Raw genomic sequence first — 18,050 nt, 5'->3', positions numbered from 1 at the left:
TGTGTTGCTCACAGAGTCTCAGGTTACTGGACCTCCATGTATTGTGAGGAGGTTTCATGTCTTGACATCAGTGGCATCTATCTTCTCCTGTGGCCAGCTTATTGTGCCAGTTGGGTGTGTAGTGACCAGTAGGGTGTACCTGTCTTACCTTCTGGAGGTATTTGGCTGGGGTTGACCTTCGTGCATCTTTATCATGGTTCCCATTGGCCTGTGGGATACCCAGGAGCTTGTAGCTGTCCTGCATGTCTACTATTTTGCCTTCTGGGAACTCAACCCCTTTAGTCCAGATCGCCTTTTCTCTCTTTGCAACCATTCAGCCACACTTGTCCAGTCTGAGTGACATCCTGATGTCCTCACTGTAGGTCCTGGTGAGGTTGATCAGTGAGGTATTCTACTTGCTGTTCTCTCTCTAAAGTTCCTGATTTCGGTCAAAAATCACTGATTATCTTAATACGGTCACTACTTTGTCCTGGCTGACTTTTATTCTGAGCTTTCTCATCTTTAAAATCTCTCATTGCAGCCTGATTACAGCTCCCGGACACTTTGACAGAACACTGCGTACTAAAGACAAAGCAGATTAAAAATAATGGAAATCAGTGTGTTTAGGTAATTATTTGACATCTGAACTCCATCTGTTTGGTCCAGGTGCGAGCCTCCCAAAGCCCCAGGTGAAGACGGCCTCTCTGGGTCAGGCTGGTAAGGCTCGCTCTCCTCTGCTGCCTGTCTCGGTACCGACGGCGCCGGACTTACCGGAGGAGGCAGGAACAAAACCTGCTGAGGACTCAGCTGCAAATGTAAGTCTGCATTTAAGCATGTTGGAGGGGGCATCGCTGATTAATGTTTTACACCACAGGAACATCACCGAGGTGATGAGTGTCCACGTCAAACATCGTTTCTGTGGGTTTAGTCTTCATGCTAAATTCAGCTGCAGCAATGATTTCAAACTGTTCACATATCTGTTTATCTGTTGGTTGTCTGTCACATAACACATGAATCACAAATAGGGACTACAGTAATTCATTGGACCAGCTGATCTTCTGCTGCTCAGAATTATTTGAGGTTATCTGCTGAAATATCTACAGCTTCATCACACATGTTCATTTTGTCCCTTCCTATAACAAAATAGCTCTTGGGCATGAATTTAGATGAACCTTTGAGAAAAGATGGATACACGATCCCTCTATGACCCCCCTGTGACCCCTCTGTGACCCTTCTGTGACCCTTCTGTAGCCTCGGAGGGGTTGAATGTTTCTGTGCTAAACTATTGTGTTGTAATACCCAAAGCCGTGAAGAGCTTCACAAATTTACAGTTAAAAATGCAGCACATTTTATGCAGTATTGGACTGTTTTTTTTATCAGTACAGTTGATTATTGTAAATATTAATACTGACAGGGGGCTACTGTATATTTTTACAGTATTTTTTTCCTAGGGGTAAATGTAAATATTGAAGCTGAAATGGTTAATTTAGGAGTGATGGGCTGACTGTTTCAGTGTGTAGATCAGATTTCTGGTGTTTGCATGACCAAGAGCAGTTTTAAGCTACCAGCTGGTCGCCATGATTGCAGCACGGTGTTGGAAACGTTACATGGAGCAGCGTTCCTCTGGAAGACTTCGGGAAATTAAGATTGAGGTTAGAGTTGGAACACAAACAGTGTAATATTTGATTTTATACTCTCTTTATTAAATTTCTCTTAATGTGGTTCAACTTAACACAGAATTAACCTTTAATCACCAAACATGAACCGTGTGATTCATAAATGCTACAAGCCTGTTATTTTACATGAGATGAACTCAATAATTTGAACATAGTAGCAGTAAGTTTAGTATTATGGGATATAGCAGCAGCTGCAGTGAAAGTAGTACAGATTTGATATTTGGAATCTAGGCTCCGTGAGGAAATACAGAGCTCAGCGGGGAGCGAGCAGAGAATCGGGAGTGATAATAACTTCCCCCCCTCGGGGAATGTTGACTCAGAGCCTACAGGTGGATGTTTGCAGGGGTGGTTTTTGAAATGCTACGTGCGCAGCATCAGCAGCGAGTGACAGCAAAGCTCTCAGACGAGCTTCGGTGCTTCAGCATGTGAAGAGGATGTTACAGATATGTGAGCCTGTTCCTTATAGGCATTTATAGGAACAAGTATAGACATCAATATCATCATTACAGAGACTGGTGATTACAATAAAGATGATATCATCGCCACAAATTCAGCAGTTTGTTTTTCTGGAGACAGAATGCGTCCTCTCAGAGCTGATCTAATGTGAGTCCTTAAGCTGAACAGGAAGTCCTGCTGGGACATATCAGAGATTATAAATCCATATCTGTAAACATCTAGGACATTTAGCTCACATATAAAGTTCAACAGCATTAATTCTCCTGTGTAACAACATAAAACCTGCATGCTCACACTGTTCTCAGTGTCTCTTTAATATCCTGCTGTTTTCATTAAATACATTTTCATCTATTTGTCTTTTTAAATGTTCATTTTTTTCACTGTTTACAGCAGCAGCACCCTCTGAACCTCTGCTGGATACTTAGAAGTTTCATTTGTGATAACTTAATAACTAAAAAACTGAAATAATAGAGCTGAAGCGTTTATAATTAATTAGAGAACAAAATCAGTGTTGGTGGTAAAGCCTGACAGCAGCACAGTTTGTTTGTGATGGTTTCCAGCAGCAGATGGAAAACAGCGAGTCCTCGTCATTAAATGTGCTGAGATCTAAATTCCTCTCTCTGTCTGCAGCGTTCTGATTAATGTTGGGTTTATTAATCGTTGCAGATAAAACGTGGAAGATCAGCTCTGACTGTAAAAAGTTTTAGTTATAATGTTCACGGAGCTACAAATAATTTAGATAAAAAATACTGCTTACGTATCAAAACTGACAGAATCTGTTAAAAATGAATCAGAGGCTTTTATCACAATAAGCACTGGAAATGAAAAAAGAAGAAAAATCCTTCAAGGTAAAAAAATCAGATGATTACATTTCATTTAACGTTGTGTTCATGTTATCTTCACCTTAACTGCTGTATTCATGTAATTATCTAAGCATTATTTTCCCTCTCGCAGGTAGAATAACATTTAGATCAAATACATAAATTAAGATGTACATTTAATAATAAGTTAATAATCTTTAGCAGTTTACACTCACTGGACACTTTATTAGATACACCTTGGTGGTATGGGGTTGCCTTCAGAAGGGATTTTGGTGCATATTGACATGACAGCATCACACAGTTGCTGCAGATTTGTTGCCTGTGGATCACCACATCTCAAAGGTGCTCTGCTGGATTTTGATCTGGTGACTGTGGAGGCACTTTGAGTGCCGTGAACTCATCGACTCTGTGAGATGGGAGCAGCCAGCAGAAGATGGGTACTCTGTGGTCATGAAGAGATGGAGATGGTCAGCAACAATACTCAGGTTGGCTGTGGTGTTTCAACAATGCTCAGTTGGTACTGAGAGGCCCAAAGTGTGCCAGAAAAGTTCCCCCACACTGTTACAGCAGCCTGAACCTTTGATTAAAAAATAAACAAAAACAGGACGGATGCTTTCGTGATGTTTATGCCACGACAGCCTTATATAATGCTGTAGCAGATATCAAACCTCATCAGATCAGGCAACAATTTTCCAATCTTCAGTTGTCCAATATTGGTGAACCTCCTGTTTTCTGGTCTGAGGGGACAGGAGTGGCACCTGGTGTGGTCTTCTGCTGCTGTAGACCATCTGCTTCAAGGTTCCACGTGTTGTAGGTTCAGAGATGCTCTTCTGCATGCTTTGGTTGTTACGAGGGCTTATTTGAGTTACTGTAACCTTCCTGTCAACTTGAAGCAGTCCGGCCATTCTCCTCTGACCTCTGGCATCAACAAGGCATTTCCGCCCAGTGACCTGCTGCTCACTGGATGTTTTCTGCTTATCAGATCAGTGCAGTGATGGTTGTGTGGGAAAATCCCTGCAGATCGACCGTTTCTGGAATATTAAGACCAGCCCGTCTGGCATCAACAATCAGGACTTCCTGTTTGGCTGATTCTTCAACACATGGCTCAAGTATCCACTCACAGAGACAGTTAATTAGTTGTAATTATACACCACTTATTTGGAAAGTAGAAGTTTTAAACAAGCTGGTAGTTACATAAACCTGGGAAGGACTTTACATTTCATATTTCACTTCAGTTACTTTTTCATTTTGACTGGACAGAAGAGCTTCTATCATAGTCTATAAATAGGAGCTGGAGCCACCGTGATGTTACCAATCAGTTTATGGACTCCTAGCTTGTTAGCAAGCTACAGGATGGTGTGTAACACACAGTAATCCATATTTATCAGATAATTCTATTAAAATGCTCCAGAAGGCACCAACAAATCAAACACAGTTGAAGAGGAGGAGTTATTAAGATTCATCCACCCTGCAGCTGTTATGACAGGAACAGGATTGACTCACTTTTGCAGGCAGCCTCGAGTGGCCTTCAGAGGAACTGCAGTACTTTGCACTTCATCTGTCAGCTTGATTTAACAAGTTGCTCCCCCATCACAAAATGTTTATTTAATATGAGAATATGGTCCATGTTGTGAGGTGCAAACACGCTGGAAATGTTTCTGATCAACTTAATCAACTGATGACTGTTTTTTCTGACTGCTTACTGTGTAAAAATGAGTTTGGTTTGTTCACTTCAAAGTAAAGAAGGAAAAAAGGGTCTTTAGAAACTTCCCTTCAGATAAACAGAAACAGGTTTAAAAACAAAGACCCAGAAATGAAAATAGAAAGGAAGGTTGGAAGAAGCAGACACTCTCACACAGGTGCAGATTTGTTACTACACCTGTTTCCTTCCCTCCAGCGTGTCGGTGCCCTTTCAGCTGTGGAATAAAACAGCGTTCATTAGTGACTGAAACTGACGAGCAGGGGGGAGAAATGGAAGGATTAAAGGAGAGGAGGAGAGAGTGAAAGAGAGAGGGAGAGCTTCAGCAGGGAACGGGTAACAGAAAATAACAAGAGAACTCAGGGAGAAGAGAGGGAGGAAATAGAAGAGTGTAGAAGCAGCTAGGGTGTTATGGTGAGGGTGAGGTGGTAAAGGATGAAGAGGGGAAACTGGATTGGGGATTTATTAAAAAGTGAAAGTAGGGACAAGGAAATGCTTAAAGGACAATGGAAAAGGAGGAGGGTGGAGGCACTGGAAAGAGGAAGAGAAGATAAGTGTCAAAGAAAGAGAAAGAAAGGGGTGAAGGAGAGGAATGAAAATGGGATAAAGGGGTGGAAGGAGGGCAAGAAGGAGGAAAAGGAGAGAAGATGATGGAGAATTTGTAGAGGGAGGAATAGGGAGTGAGTGATGTGACAGATGGGGAGGCTGATTGAGAGGAGAGGAGTGAAGGAGGGAGGAGAAGAGGACGAGCAGAGAGATAAGCGACAAGAGATGATGTGGAGGGACATTGGACTTTGAGACTTGTTAAATATTCATATGCGATTCAAAGACAATACGACGGGGGGGGGGGTTTCCATGGCAATGGGAAAAGAGGAAAGAGGCCAGAGGAGGAGGAGAGAATAGAAGAGAGAGGGATGATGGAGGGAAAATGAAGGAAAGACTAGAGGACCAGGAGAAAAGAGAGCAAGATGTGGAAGGGAGGGGGACAGGAGGAAGAGATGGTTACCGCGACAACGAGAGGAGAGAGATGCTGTAATGAGGGACGGGAGGAGCAGGAGGGAGAAAAGGAGAGGAGAAGTTGGGAGGTTATGGAGGAGAGGAAATAAAGAGTGGAAGATAAAGATGAGAGCGAATCAGCAGAGGAGCTGATAAGGACGAGTGTGGAAAATGAATTGGAAGTATGGCGGGGGGGGGGGGGGGGGGGGGGGGGGTCTTAAAGGTCAGCAGGTCTGTCCCTTCATCTGCTGCTCTATCTCTGTAATTGATCTAGTCTTTTCCCATCAGCCCCTTGGCCTAGTCATCAAACACACACACACACACACACACACACACACACACACACACACACACACACACACACACACACACAGACACAGAGCTAGTTAATAGACTGTGACACAGGGTGAGTGACTAATGTCAGTGCAGCATAATGGTGCTTTTATTATACTGTTATACCTACAAACCATCATAGGAAGGAGGCGGGGGAATAAAATTGGACTTCCAGAATGTTTTTGGCTCCAAGCATATTTTTTTCTGTTGAAAACATAAGTCCTGAAAAAGGGAAGAGTCTGATTTCTTGGGACTGACTCTGCCTGCTGGATCACCAGGCCAGTACTCGTTAATAAGATACAGCAAACGGGGACTAATGGTGTTAGTTGGATTGGACTGATGTTAGTATCATTTGACAGCTTAATAAAATGATGCTTTTTTATTCATTTAAAAAACATGTAATTAAAAAAAGTGGCTTTTAAATGTAATCAGAGACAAACAGCAGTGAGGCGAGGAGAGAACCCTGTGCCACCCCACCTCTGATCCAACTGGGCTCGACAGCAGCAACAGTCAAGCCAACAAAAAGTTTAAGATTGGGTTTTGGTGGGGGGGGGGGGGGGGGGGGGGATCTAATGTCAGTTTGGGTTCCCTTTTCCCCTCAGAAGGAAGGATCACTGCAAATACCATGATTACCTAAATCCATAAAACACCAGGGCTCACTGAATAGTTTCAGGTAAATCAGTGGTTCCCAAAGTGTGGGTCAGGTCCCCCTGGAGGGCTCACTGGACAGCATTAGCAATTTATAGCCAACAGCCTGTGTTGTTGTTGTTGTGTTGTTGTTGTTTTTTAATAAAAAATTCAGTTCCTCTTGTATTTTGATTAGAGTGAAGATTTCACATCGAGTGGGCCCCGTGGGATTTCCTGTGGGCCGCAGCACTCTTGACTTTGGGAATGATCATATCATACACTGTGACATTCATCATCATTGGATTGCAACCAGATGAGCACTTATGGGATATTTTAGACAGAGGTTTACGATCACTGTCAAAACTCAACATGAGCAGACGTTTTCTTTTAAAGAAGTGGCAGAGACTTGGAGAATCAGTGCAGAAGCATATTTAAGCTTTTCTGGTGCCAGAACTGATCGTAGCCCACCTGAAAAACACCCATTTACAGCAGTGCTTCTCTGCAGGAGCCTGTCAGTGCAGGGGAACCACAGAACAACTAAAAGATAAACCAGGATATCATGATTCAAACACTTAATGTAGGGTTTCCTCTAATTTATCACACGTCTGTAAATCTGCAGGAACTGAATGGAAGTCAGTGTAATGTAAGTGACGGGAGCAGGTCTGTGTGTTTTCTGTCTGTGCTGGCCTCGGTGTGATCTGGACAGCAGGTCACAGAAGGTCCACGGACATCTAAAATGCATCAGGTGGTCTCTAACCTGAACCAGCAGACCATCCTCACACTCTTTATTCTTGGAGTTTCACTCAGTCTGGGTGAGACTTCTGAATTTCAGACTTTCTGAAAGTAAGAAGAGGTCACTGAACACATAAGTTGTTCTGACCTCACTGAAGTGGCACTTTAATATTGTCCCAGGGGTGGGAACTCATCCACAGTCCTTCCCCTTCAATCATTTTTGCTTCTATTTAAATGACCGGAAGAAGTAATAGTATCCAAAACTACAGACAGTATATATCATTGTCATAGCCTCCATACTACAGCTAACCCTGCCACTGTGGTCTTACCTTATATTTTTTATGCTATTGTGATATTTTTATCTGTGATGAAATGTTTACCACCATGAATTTGTCAACAGCCCCAGTTCCAACAATGTTGCTACACTGCATAAAATGTAAACAATAACAGAGTGAAATGTTTTAAACCCATATTAATCCAGAATAGAACATAGAAAATATATCAAATGTTTAAACTAAGAAAATGCACATTTTTAAGAAAAATATTAGCTAATAGCTCCAAATGTTTTCAGCTGATGAAGGTCTGGATTGGAGGGGGGGGCGGTTCAGACTCTTCTGCCATGAAGCTGTTGTAATGGATGCTGTATGTGGTTCAGGCCTTCCCTGAACACAGCCTTTAGTTGATGGGAGCACGTGTTGCTGTAAAACCTGTAGATGCCTTTCAGCACTGATCCTGATGCAGCCCCGTACCAGCAGACACATGCAGGCTGTAGAACTGAACCCTGAACTGTCATCTTTGGTACAGGAAATAGAAAAATCATTTTTAATTTCAGTTCATCTGACCACAGAACAGTTTTCCACTGCATAGTCTTCAGTGTGTATAAGCAGCAGCTGGCTGGTTGAAGGCGATGCTAATCGGAGGCTGCTGCGGGCTGCTTGTTTCATGCCTGAAATCAAAATGGCAGATGCTGCAAAGTGGTTCATGGTGCTGCGACTTCTCTGAGACTCACAGGATGGTGTTTTATTATAATCAAAACCTGTAAAAATGTCAACTCCTTATATTAAAAATGAGGAAATTTACATAAGAAAATGTTTAGGCTACAAACTTTACATTTTTGGTCAGGAGCTCCGTAGGGTTTGTAGACATTATGAGCACCTCCTGTACAACAGTGAGTTGATAGATTTTATTGTCATTATGTGGTTGATACATATTCCCATAAAGTGCAGTTGTCCTAGGTAGGGCTTGGAGGGTTATTGGTTAATTAGTTCTGTTATGGCTCTGGGATGTGCTGCTCCATAATCCGGAGGTGCAGGCTGAGATGGACCGGAATCACCTGCCAGAAGGAAGCAGGGTGAAGACATGGTTACCAGGACGAGTTTTATCCTGCAGAATGCCACGTGCACGATGGAGGCAGCAAGTCTTAAAGATGTCATCTAGAGGAGGCAGTGGGAGTCCGATAATTCTCTGAGCAGACCTTATGACTCGGCTGAGAGATTTCTTGTCCTTGCGTGTGCAGTTGAAGGACTTCAGCAGCTCAGGAGGCAGGTTGTTTCTCTTCAGAGTTCGTAGAAAGTCGAGCTGTTGCTGTGCTTTCTTGACTGTGGCGGTGGTGTTCCTCTCCCGTCTCAGGTCAGCACAATCCCCAGAACTTCAAACAGGAGACCTTCTGCTCTTCCTCACATTGATGATGAGAGGTTGAGGGTTCATCGTCTGAAAGGATCATGGGTGGTCTTAAATACTTAGAAGGTATTTACCAAATGTGTGGAAACATTACATTTCAGAGCCATGATGCAGATGATAAATGAGCATCATGGTCACATGTTTGTAGCTTTGTGTGTTTGCTGGTGATGCAGCAGCTTCACAGGCAGTTACTGGGTGTGAATATTTAGCAACATCTAATCTCAGTGTGAGAATCAGTGTGTGCAGAACAGCCTCTTTGAATTAGTGCTTCATAAACACAGTCTGTTTGTAATCACTCCCAGTTTACTATAATGCATTGCATCCTATTTTACAGATGCCACAGTGGCCGTTCCAGCTGATGGTGATGCTGCAAAATGATTAAAAAAAGCTCTTAATTTGCTTCTGACTGTTGAATGAAATATTGAAGGGGGAGAAGAAAATAAGAGGTGATACCACTCTGACCCACTTTTTCTTACTAACAACTTATTCAGTATTTCTGGCACTTGCTCGTTGCAGCAGAAAGTCTGTCGGTCAGCTCCTTTGTATTCAGCCCTGTTAAATGCCACCGCGTCTCTCTGCATCTTTATGTCTCCTCTGAGGCTCCCTGATCTCAGAAGGACGACACATTTAACTCTTTTCTGCATTTCATTGCTAACTCGTAGCAAAGGTAAGCACATTTATCTGAGTCAGTGTGGAGTAATGTTTACATGCTGGCTCTACTGTGTTGGGATGAATCCCTCACAGAGCACAGAGGAGTGTGATTCCAGGTCAGCAGGCCGACAGAGATAACCGGATATCAGACGGAAACGCGGAGCATCGACAGGCATTTCATCCCGTCGATGAAGCATTTACTGACTCGTTGAAATTGCTGTTACAGGTCAGCAGATGAGATCGAGAGGTCGCTGGGTTTTTTAAGGATTTTTTTTACACCCAGTTATGAGTTTATAGAAGCTGTTTTTGCCTGTGTGGAGTGGGCAGTCCACAGCAGCCTGAGACCAGCTTTTGTGTTCTCACTCTAAATGAAAGTGGAGGGTCACAAGGTCACACTCTGCGTGTATTACACAGACAAAGCACAGCCTTACAGGTGTAGTATGTCCTTCCTTTTCCTCAGTGTGAATCCACAGAGCTCTGTCACCTGCTCAGCATCTATACAGGACAGATTAAAAATGAACAGAACCTGGTGAAGGAGAGAGTTTTTTAAAGCCTCTGTTTTTACACAAAACATAATATAAATGCTAATTTGAACCAAAATGTGTTTTAAATTAGATGGAAAATTGCCTTTAGAGGAAGCTACATGAGCACCAGATTAAATTATACTGGCAATGCCAAAGCTCACAGAGGACACAGTGGAACAATAGACAATAGAAAAATGGGCAAGCCAAGAGTATTACAAGGTGAAGCAGCGCTGGACCTTCTCCAAATTAGTTATGACAGGAAACAACACTGAACCTTTCTAACAAATCTGCAGACATTTGAATTATGCATGGATGAAGTATCATTTAAAGTATCTAAAATTGTCGAAAAGCTCACAGATTATCACAGAAAACAGGATCTCAGTCTAATCAAAGGTTGATACAGTTCTGCTTTTAAAAGCCTGAATGCAGCCAAACATAAAACTTCGTATGAAGTGAATTCACTCAGCGGGACAATAAATGGCCTGAATGTTGGAGGTCATAAGTTCAAGTCTCCTCTTAGGAGACCACTTAGATCTTTTGATCAGGAACGTTTTGATTTATTCTAATCAATAAAGAGATAATAGAAACAGTTCTTCAACACAAACTGACCAAGTACATCCAGGCAACGTTCAAAAAGTACCTCGAACCAGTGTTGAGGTAACCTGTGTGACATCGTTCAGCCTTTATTTTAGAATTATTCTTCAATCCTGTCAGCAAAAATACTCCAGCTGACGGTTATTAAACCTTGACTTTAATATCACCTCCTCTAACATCCTGACCTTAACTCCTGACACCTAATTTAGCCACGCTAGGAAACACTTTTCTGTCTGTTAGAGCTTAAGAACTAATTATAAGTGTATTTGCTTACATATTTTATGTTGCAGAACTAAAAACTTAATGTCTAAGTCTCATGTTAACCACAGACCTTAATTCAGGCATCTGACCAAAAACCCATTCACAAAACCCACCGACGAACATCCTGATGCTAGAAAACAAGTTAGGAGTCATTCCTGTGCAGCAGTATGGTCCCCGCCATGTTAGCATTTGCTAATTAGCATTAAAGAGGATGTGCAGCTGAGGCTGATGGGATTAGAGTTTTATGGGATTAGATTTTTATGGATTTGGTTTTGGTCAGACTTCAAAATTCTGACCTAATAATGAGCTAAAAAGGTTGAACTTACTTTTAACTTACTGATAGTACGAACCAGAGACAATTCCTGAGGTATCTGAGTCTGGATCAGTGTGGTGGGCGACCCGCTGCTTTAAGAGTGTGGGATATAAAACAAAATGAAAAATGAACAGGTATCTGTCAGCATACAGGCGCTCACACCATCAGTGGATATATTCTGATTGAAGGTTCATCCACACATGAAGCAATCCACCTGCCCGGCATTACTTTATCGGACGGGGGGGGGACTAGTGGATATGGTTGCCTAGGTAACTCTGTAATGTATGTACTACTCAAAGGCAGCGGCGAGCTGTGGAGGTACAAACGGACAATGAGACGTCGCTTCACTGTAACCTGACAATCAAGATTATTTACATGTTTGTCACTGCAGCTGATATCTAATCTGAATAATCTGCACAATGTACTTCTATAGGGATACACTGTATTACATCTTGTAAATGTCTGTGTATATATATATATATATATATATATGTATATATATATATATATGTATATATATATATATATATATATATACGTGTGTGTGTGTGTGTGTGTGTGTGTGTGTGTGTGTGTGTGTGTGTGTGTGTGTGTGTGTGTGTGTATACACATGTGGGGGTCTAGCCTGGGGACCCTTCCTGGATGCACGCCGTGGCCGGGATGAGAAAAAATATGAGGCTGACCAACATTCCCTTTCTTGGAATGCAGCTAATGAATGAATGAATTTTAATTATTTTAATGAATAACATTTATCTAAACAAAAGTAAATACTGTAGTTTTCAGTAAAATGCGATTCTGCTGTCACAGGTCATCAGTTGGTGGTAGCTGTATATGATCTGCTGCATCCTGCTGTCCGTTGGAACGGCTGATGTTTTAAATGGAGGCAGTATATAAAAAATCTATGTGTGACTGGAGGGGAGCTGAGTTGTCCTGAGGCTGAAAACCGATCCAACGTGTTTCCATGTGTTCAGATTAAAAGCTTTAAGTGGACCAGACTGATGGGAGATGTTCAGATGTAGATCAGCGAGCCCCCCCCCCCTGCAGGGACACCCGATTCTCACAGTTTTTAACCTGATTTGATCTTTTTTAAATAGTGTGCATTTGACAGGCCTTTCAAATGTCACATGGACCAATATTTTACATCTTATGGAAAATCACTGACATTTAAATATAATATTTAAATTATATAGAGAGCTTTATCGGGGACACGGTTGGGGAGGGGTTGTAGGAAATCCTGGGATAATCTGACTGAAACAAAAATATAAATTTGTAACAGCATTACCATTTTATTGTGTTTATAACCAATCAGTGAGTGAACAGGTTTAAACTGATTGAACAGTATGAAATACCACATTATTATTTCCATGGTTTGTTCTGTCTTATGTGTTATTAACCTAATAACAGTTGTAGGGAAAAGTATGAGAAAGCTTCCAGATTCTGCATCAACATCAAGTCCACAGAGCAGGTACAGGCCATCCCTGTTCGGCAGAGGAAAACTACCATATTACATAGAATTAGCAGTAAACTGGAAGATGATGGTAGAAAAAGTGTTTTCAGTTAACAGGATGACTCTCTGTGTGTGCTGGCACGAGCAAAGACAGCTTCTAAACGCTTCATAAAAAGAGTGGTTGGTGCTCTTTTGGCTGGAAGGATTATGACCCTTGACCCCGGCAGGCCACAGTCAGTCTGTGTGCAAATGTTACCGTCCACAGGAGAGGTCAGCCGAGCGAGGCGTCTGCGAGGTCACAAAGGAACCCCAGAAATGAGTAAGAACCTGAAGGCCTCAGTCACACTGGCTAATACTGATGTCCATGAGTCCCCTGTCGGGAGAACACTGCACAACAATGGTGCAGGCGAGACAAAGAGCACTGCTGCCCGTCTGTACTGTGCTGAAGTTTACATTGACTCCCACCATGTGAACCGCTACGACTTAAGGGGCCCGAATCAAAAAGCCAAGCATATCCTCTGCAGTCATATTTATGTAGAGTCACTGCTGTATAATGAAGGACTTACACAATGACTGCATACAACACTAATTCTTTACAAGTATATATTGAGGGTCTTGCACATTGACAACGTTTTCGATTAAAGTGTGAGAAATCTCTCCACGGGGCCTTTATCGGTTTCAAACAGCACACTGAGGAGAATATTGAATTTTTTTTCTGACTGCAAGGACAAACTCTGCATGAAGGCCACGCTCAATATAACACAGCGAGGGCATGTGTCTGTGAGAGGAGAGCGCTCCACTGTCACATACAGACACACACAGATGAAGGCACTTAACTTGGCACGCTGAGAAGGGACAGTTTGTATAGCCGGACAGAACGCGCTGTTACGCAGTGATCACACATTCGCGGCATATTTAAGTGAAGCCTTTGGTTCTGTAAGTGTGTCCCATCCTTCAAAATGTTTGCAGACCCCTGTCAGCAACAACTCTGACACAGCCGATGCAGTCGGGTCAGGGGAGAACTCTTAGCTAAGCTCATTATCGCTGGTTTTATTCTTGATTAAGCCCATTAACTAGAAATCCTGTGAACTTTGAATTCCTGTTGATCGTCGTCCAACTTTTTATTCTGATTTCCGTCCCTGGGGCAGCCATTGGTTCCACATCAGTCAGACTGCAGAGGTTTGAAACCTGCTGCTGATAGATAATCCATCACAGTCAGCACACAGTCACCTTTTATTTTATTCACTTATAAGTGCATATTGAAAAGTGTGCGCTGCACCGCTAGGCAACAATAACTGAACTCTTGACAGAAACAAAATCAGACATGAAGTTCACTGTGATAAATTAGGTATTCGCAGCCTCTTACAAGACTGTGCAGTTGACTTGCACAAAAATGGATGAATGCGTCAAAGAGTGCAGAAGAAATGCATTAAATCTGGTTTGCAGCATTAAAAAAGGTGGGATTTGTGTCCTTTCACAGTCTAAATGTGTGGCATTCCTGTGCTCTGACAGAAGGTCCAAATATGCCGACCTTCTGGCTGTTGTCTTAGTAAACTGAGTGATCCATAGTATTAGGTTTGGGAGTGAAAGTGAGCAGCGACATGTGGTTACACCCAGAAGAAAACTGGTTGATGGGTGGATGATTTTCAGATGCTTGGATTTGCTGAGTTGTCAGTCTGTGTGCCACACTCAGCCTACCTGTGAAAAGTGTGCTTTCTGGACATAGTTCTGTAATAAAATCCTTAACTCTCGCTTCCACGGCTGCTGAAGGTGCTGTCGGCTGAAGTGGCAATCACACTGGTGCTACCAAAGCCTGGCTCAGGAGCAGTTCAGCCATTTTTACAAGCATTTGCGAGCACATTGCAGAGAGCAGATTGCATGCAAATTATGTGGCACTGCACTCTGTATTTCAGTGTGAGACCAATCCCAACGCCACGCTGAAATGCAGTCAGCCAGTGACATGCTGTCAAATAAAAAAGCAGAAAAGTCCAAATTTAGTTTTCACCCAAATACTGTGTTTATTACATAAACACTGTTTTCACCACATTTACTCAAACTGGAAAGCAACATTTGTCAAACGCTGCTTAACTTCAGTGGGTTTGGTAGCTGCTCGGACGCTACGAGGTTAAGCTTGTTTTGGTCGTTTCCTGTCTGCTGGCAGGTGATGATCGTTAGGATGTGATGCATGAAGCAGCACTGATCTGGTCAGTTTACCAGTGAAGATGAAGAAGCTGCACATCATTTCACTGGAAGTCGGTGATTTAAACCAAACGTGCCACAACATGAAACACTACAAATTACAGTCCAGCCACTGAAAGCTGCGATTACACTCACATGCCTCCTTACACAAACTCACAGTGAACGAGTGCTTGAGCAACAATGTAGATTAGCTGTTTGGAATTAGTGTGAATGTAGTTGGAGTCTGTGATCACACAGTCTGAGGCGATTAGGCTGGACGACAAACAGAAGGAAACAGTGGAAGAGTTCGGGTGTATCTTCACATCTACCCGTATTTAAACTCACAATAAGTAAATTCAAGTGAGGCATCAAATGGTTTTTAGCATTTCAGCTTGAGTACATTATCTAAACAGTTGAGCCGTGTTTAAACACTACGTGCTTTTTTCTTCATTTCAGGTTTACGAGCAGGATGACCTGTCAGAGCAGATGGCCAGTCTAGAAGGGCTGATGCAGCGCTCAATGCCATAACTGGCTCCGCCTTCTAACTCTGAGCCCCGCCCGCCCCGAACCACGGTCCAGTCTGGAACCCTTCTTCAAGCCTTGCTGCCACCTGCTGTCTGGTCTTTCAGGGCAACAACAGGTCAATCTGGGTTTAAAAGATGCCTCCGTGGGATCAGATCTCCATTGTGCTGGGTTTAGTCTGCTTGGTTCTGCTGGTCTCTGCTACCATCCACTGGGATCGGGATTGGAAAAGGGAATTCAAAAGAGGATAAACACTACAGCACACAGCATCAAGACAGGACCAGTGTTGAGGGGCTTCCTATGGGAGTTCAAACTGAAACCCCTTTAGACCCCCTCAACCTCAAACACAAAACTAGAAAAACCCAATGCCTAGCGCCTCGACTTAATGAAACAGGAGGAAAGGATTATCACAAAAAAGAAGACAAAATTATAAGCTCCCTCCTGTTTCTCTTATTTGTGGTATTTATTAGCATCCTCCTCCGCTGAGTGATCTTCAGCTCAGTTACTGTGACTGTACCTCACTTATTTTTCACGAGCGATGTTCTTTTGGTCTTTTTCTTTGAGTATTCCAACTTTGTGCATTTACAGGATGTGCTTATGGTTTGAAAATGCAACACAAACCCACAGTAAGAAATGGAAACCGCATCCTCAGCCACCAAAGTTTCACCAAAACTTCTTTTAATGTGGATCCAAGGTTCCTGCTCCGGCAGAGCGAGGCGATCCACGCCAGCATTTTTCTCACCGTTTATTTTTGATTTTTTGTGTCTTGAACAAAACTGAAACACACATCAAGCCCATGGTACCCTTGTCCTTCCTGGATTTTGAGATTAAAATTGTAAAGTCCGGTCTGAATCATCCGGATCTGGATTCTGCTAACTTTATTCTTACAGGACTGTATAAAAACCTCTATAGACTCCCACAGTTGGTTGCTGCTCCTGACCAAGCCTTTACTTGTCCCTAACCCAGAAAATGTCCAATATTTACCTACAAGGACTCGTGTCGTTGCCAAATTCTCATCTCTGAAAGCTTCTTGTAACTCTCTTTGTTTTTGCTAGTTGTTCAAGTCTGGCCTAAACGTGGACTTGAAGTCGGTGAAAAAAGAGATCCGTGGTTAGATCGCAGTCACTCCAAACACGCTGCGTGTGCAGCGTCGCCCCCTGCTGTCTGGAGAGCTAAAGACAGTTGCAGTGTCTGTTTGGGACACTAATTCATGTGTTCACGAAAGATAAATTCTGAAGGACGCTCGCTGAATCAAGGTTATTATATTAAAAACAAACAAAATACCAAATCACAGTTAGTTGTCTTGAGAAAAAGGTGATCGAGTCTAAGATCATAAAACCAGGATCTTGTTGTCTGAGGATGCTGAGTTCTTATCAAAAATGGAAGAAATGGATTTGATGTTACCTTCATGTTTAAGTTATTATTAATGTTATTACCTGGGGTCAGAGATGATGGGGCAGCGCCGCTGATGATGATGATGTGAGACCTGATCTCTGTGTCTCTGCTTATTTTTTCCCTGTGCCATTTCAGTGTGTCTGACTGGAGGCGAGTGTGTTGTATCCGGGCCTGCTTTTGATGAATCCATATTTATTTTTCATAAGACGAACACACGCGTACCTCTGTCGACCTCAGCAGCAAAACATCGGCTTCACTTTGAGTTCCTTCAGTTTTTATACAAAACGTAATGAGAGAAAATGTGACAAAAAGATCAACACAAATATTACTTATACATAAGTATATTTTTACATTTGGTGTCCTGTCAGAGCTCAGTTGTTTTTTTCTTTTAGCCATATTTCTGCAGACAGCTTCTTAACCGCAGTGAGATCTGATAACCTCCAGCCTTTGAACACAGTTTGATTTCTTCATTACGGGTATAAAGAAACCTTTTGTGCCATTTTAGTTTCATCTGACAAAAGGTGGAAACAAATTGCAAAGAGGAATTTAAACCTTCGAGGTGTCCTCTGCAGCATCTGCTCTGCGCTCTTTAAACAGCTGGATTTGCATTGACAGCAGGCGAGGAGAATCGGGTTTGGAGGATTCAGTGGAGGTTTGATGGGTGGGGATGTTTTTGTTTCCCATTGTGAAGAAAATTGATCTGTGAAAAGTGACGGGATAAGACGGAGAACAAGGTGTACACTGTTAAAAATCCTGCTTAAAGTCCATCTGCTCTGGAGTCTTGGTGGAGGTCACTACCTGCTGGTGCAGCCTCATTCAGCACCGTGATGGGAAATGTGTGGATTTACACCCCCCCCCCCCCCCCCCACCCCCCCCCCCCCCCCCCCCCCCCCCCCCATGCTAAGGAAAATCCCATTTGAATATATGACAAAATGACTTCTATGGATAGATATAAAAATCTGGGAATTCAAGATGACTAATGATTCATTAATCAGCAGAGGGGGAAAAAACAGGCAATCGGCGTGCTCTGTATTTGACTCCATCACCTCAGTCACCATATTGTAATTTATAGACCTTTATCTTTGTGTGATAAAAGGAAAAAGCCTGAGGGAGGCAGAGAGGCAGAGCCACGAATTGATATTCAGGGTGGTTTGTCTGTGCGAGTT

General features: G+C 42.7%; 1 protein-coding gene across 1 annotated transcript in view; it reads left to right on the top strand.

Moving 5' to 3' along the window:
* dcc (DCC netrin 1 receptor) overlaps positions 1–17,719 on the top strand; it is a 137,222-nt gene extending 119,503 nt beyond the window's left edge. Inside the window, exons 23-24 of the mRNA XM_030743288.1 lie at positions 646–794; positions 15,424–17,719. Of these exons, the coding sequence (XP_030599148.1) occupies positions 646–794; positions 15,424–15,495 (221 nt within the window). The 3' untranslated portion in view covers positions 15,496–17,719. The remainder of the gene's footprint in view (positions 1–645; positions 795–15,423) is intronic.
* The last annotated feature ends 331 nt before the right edge of the window (positions 17,720–18,050 follow it).

Source organism: Archocentrus centrarchus, chromosome 12, assembly GCF_007364275.1.
Source record: "Archocentrus centrarchus isolate MPI-CPG fArcCen1 chromosome 12, fArcCen1, whole genome shotgun sequence".
Taxonomy (NCBI): Eukaryota; Metazoa; Chordata; class Actinopteri; order Cichliformes; family Cichlidae; genus Archocentrus; species Archocentrus centrarchus.
This window is presented reverse-complemented; position numbering and strand designations above follow the sequence as displayed.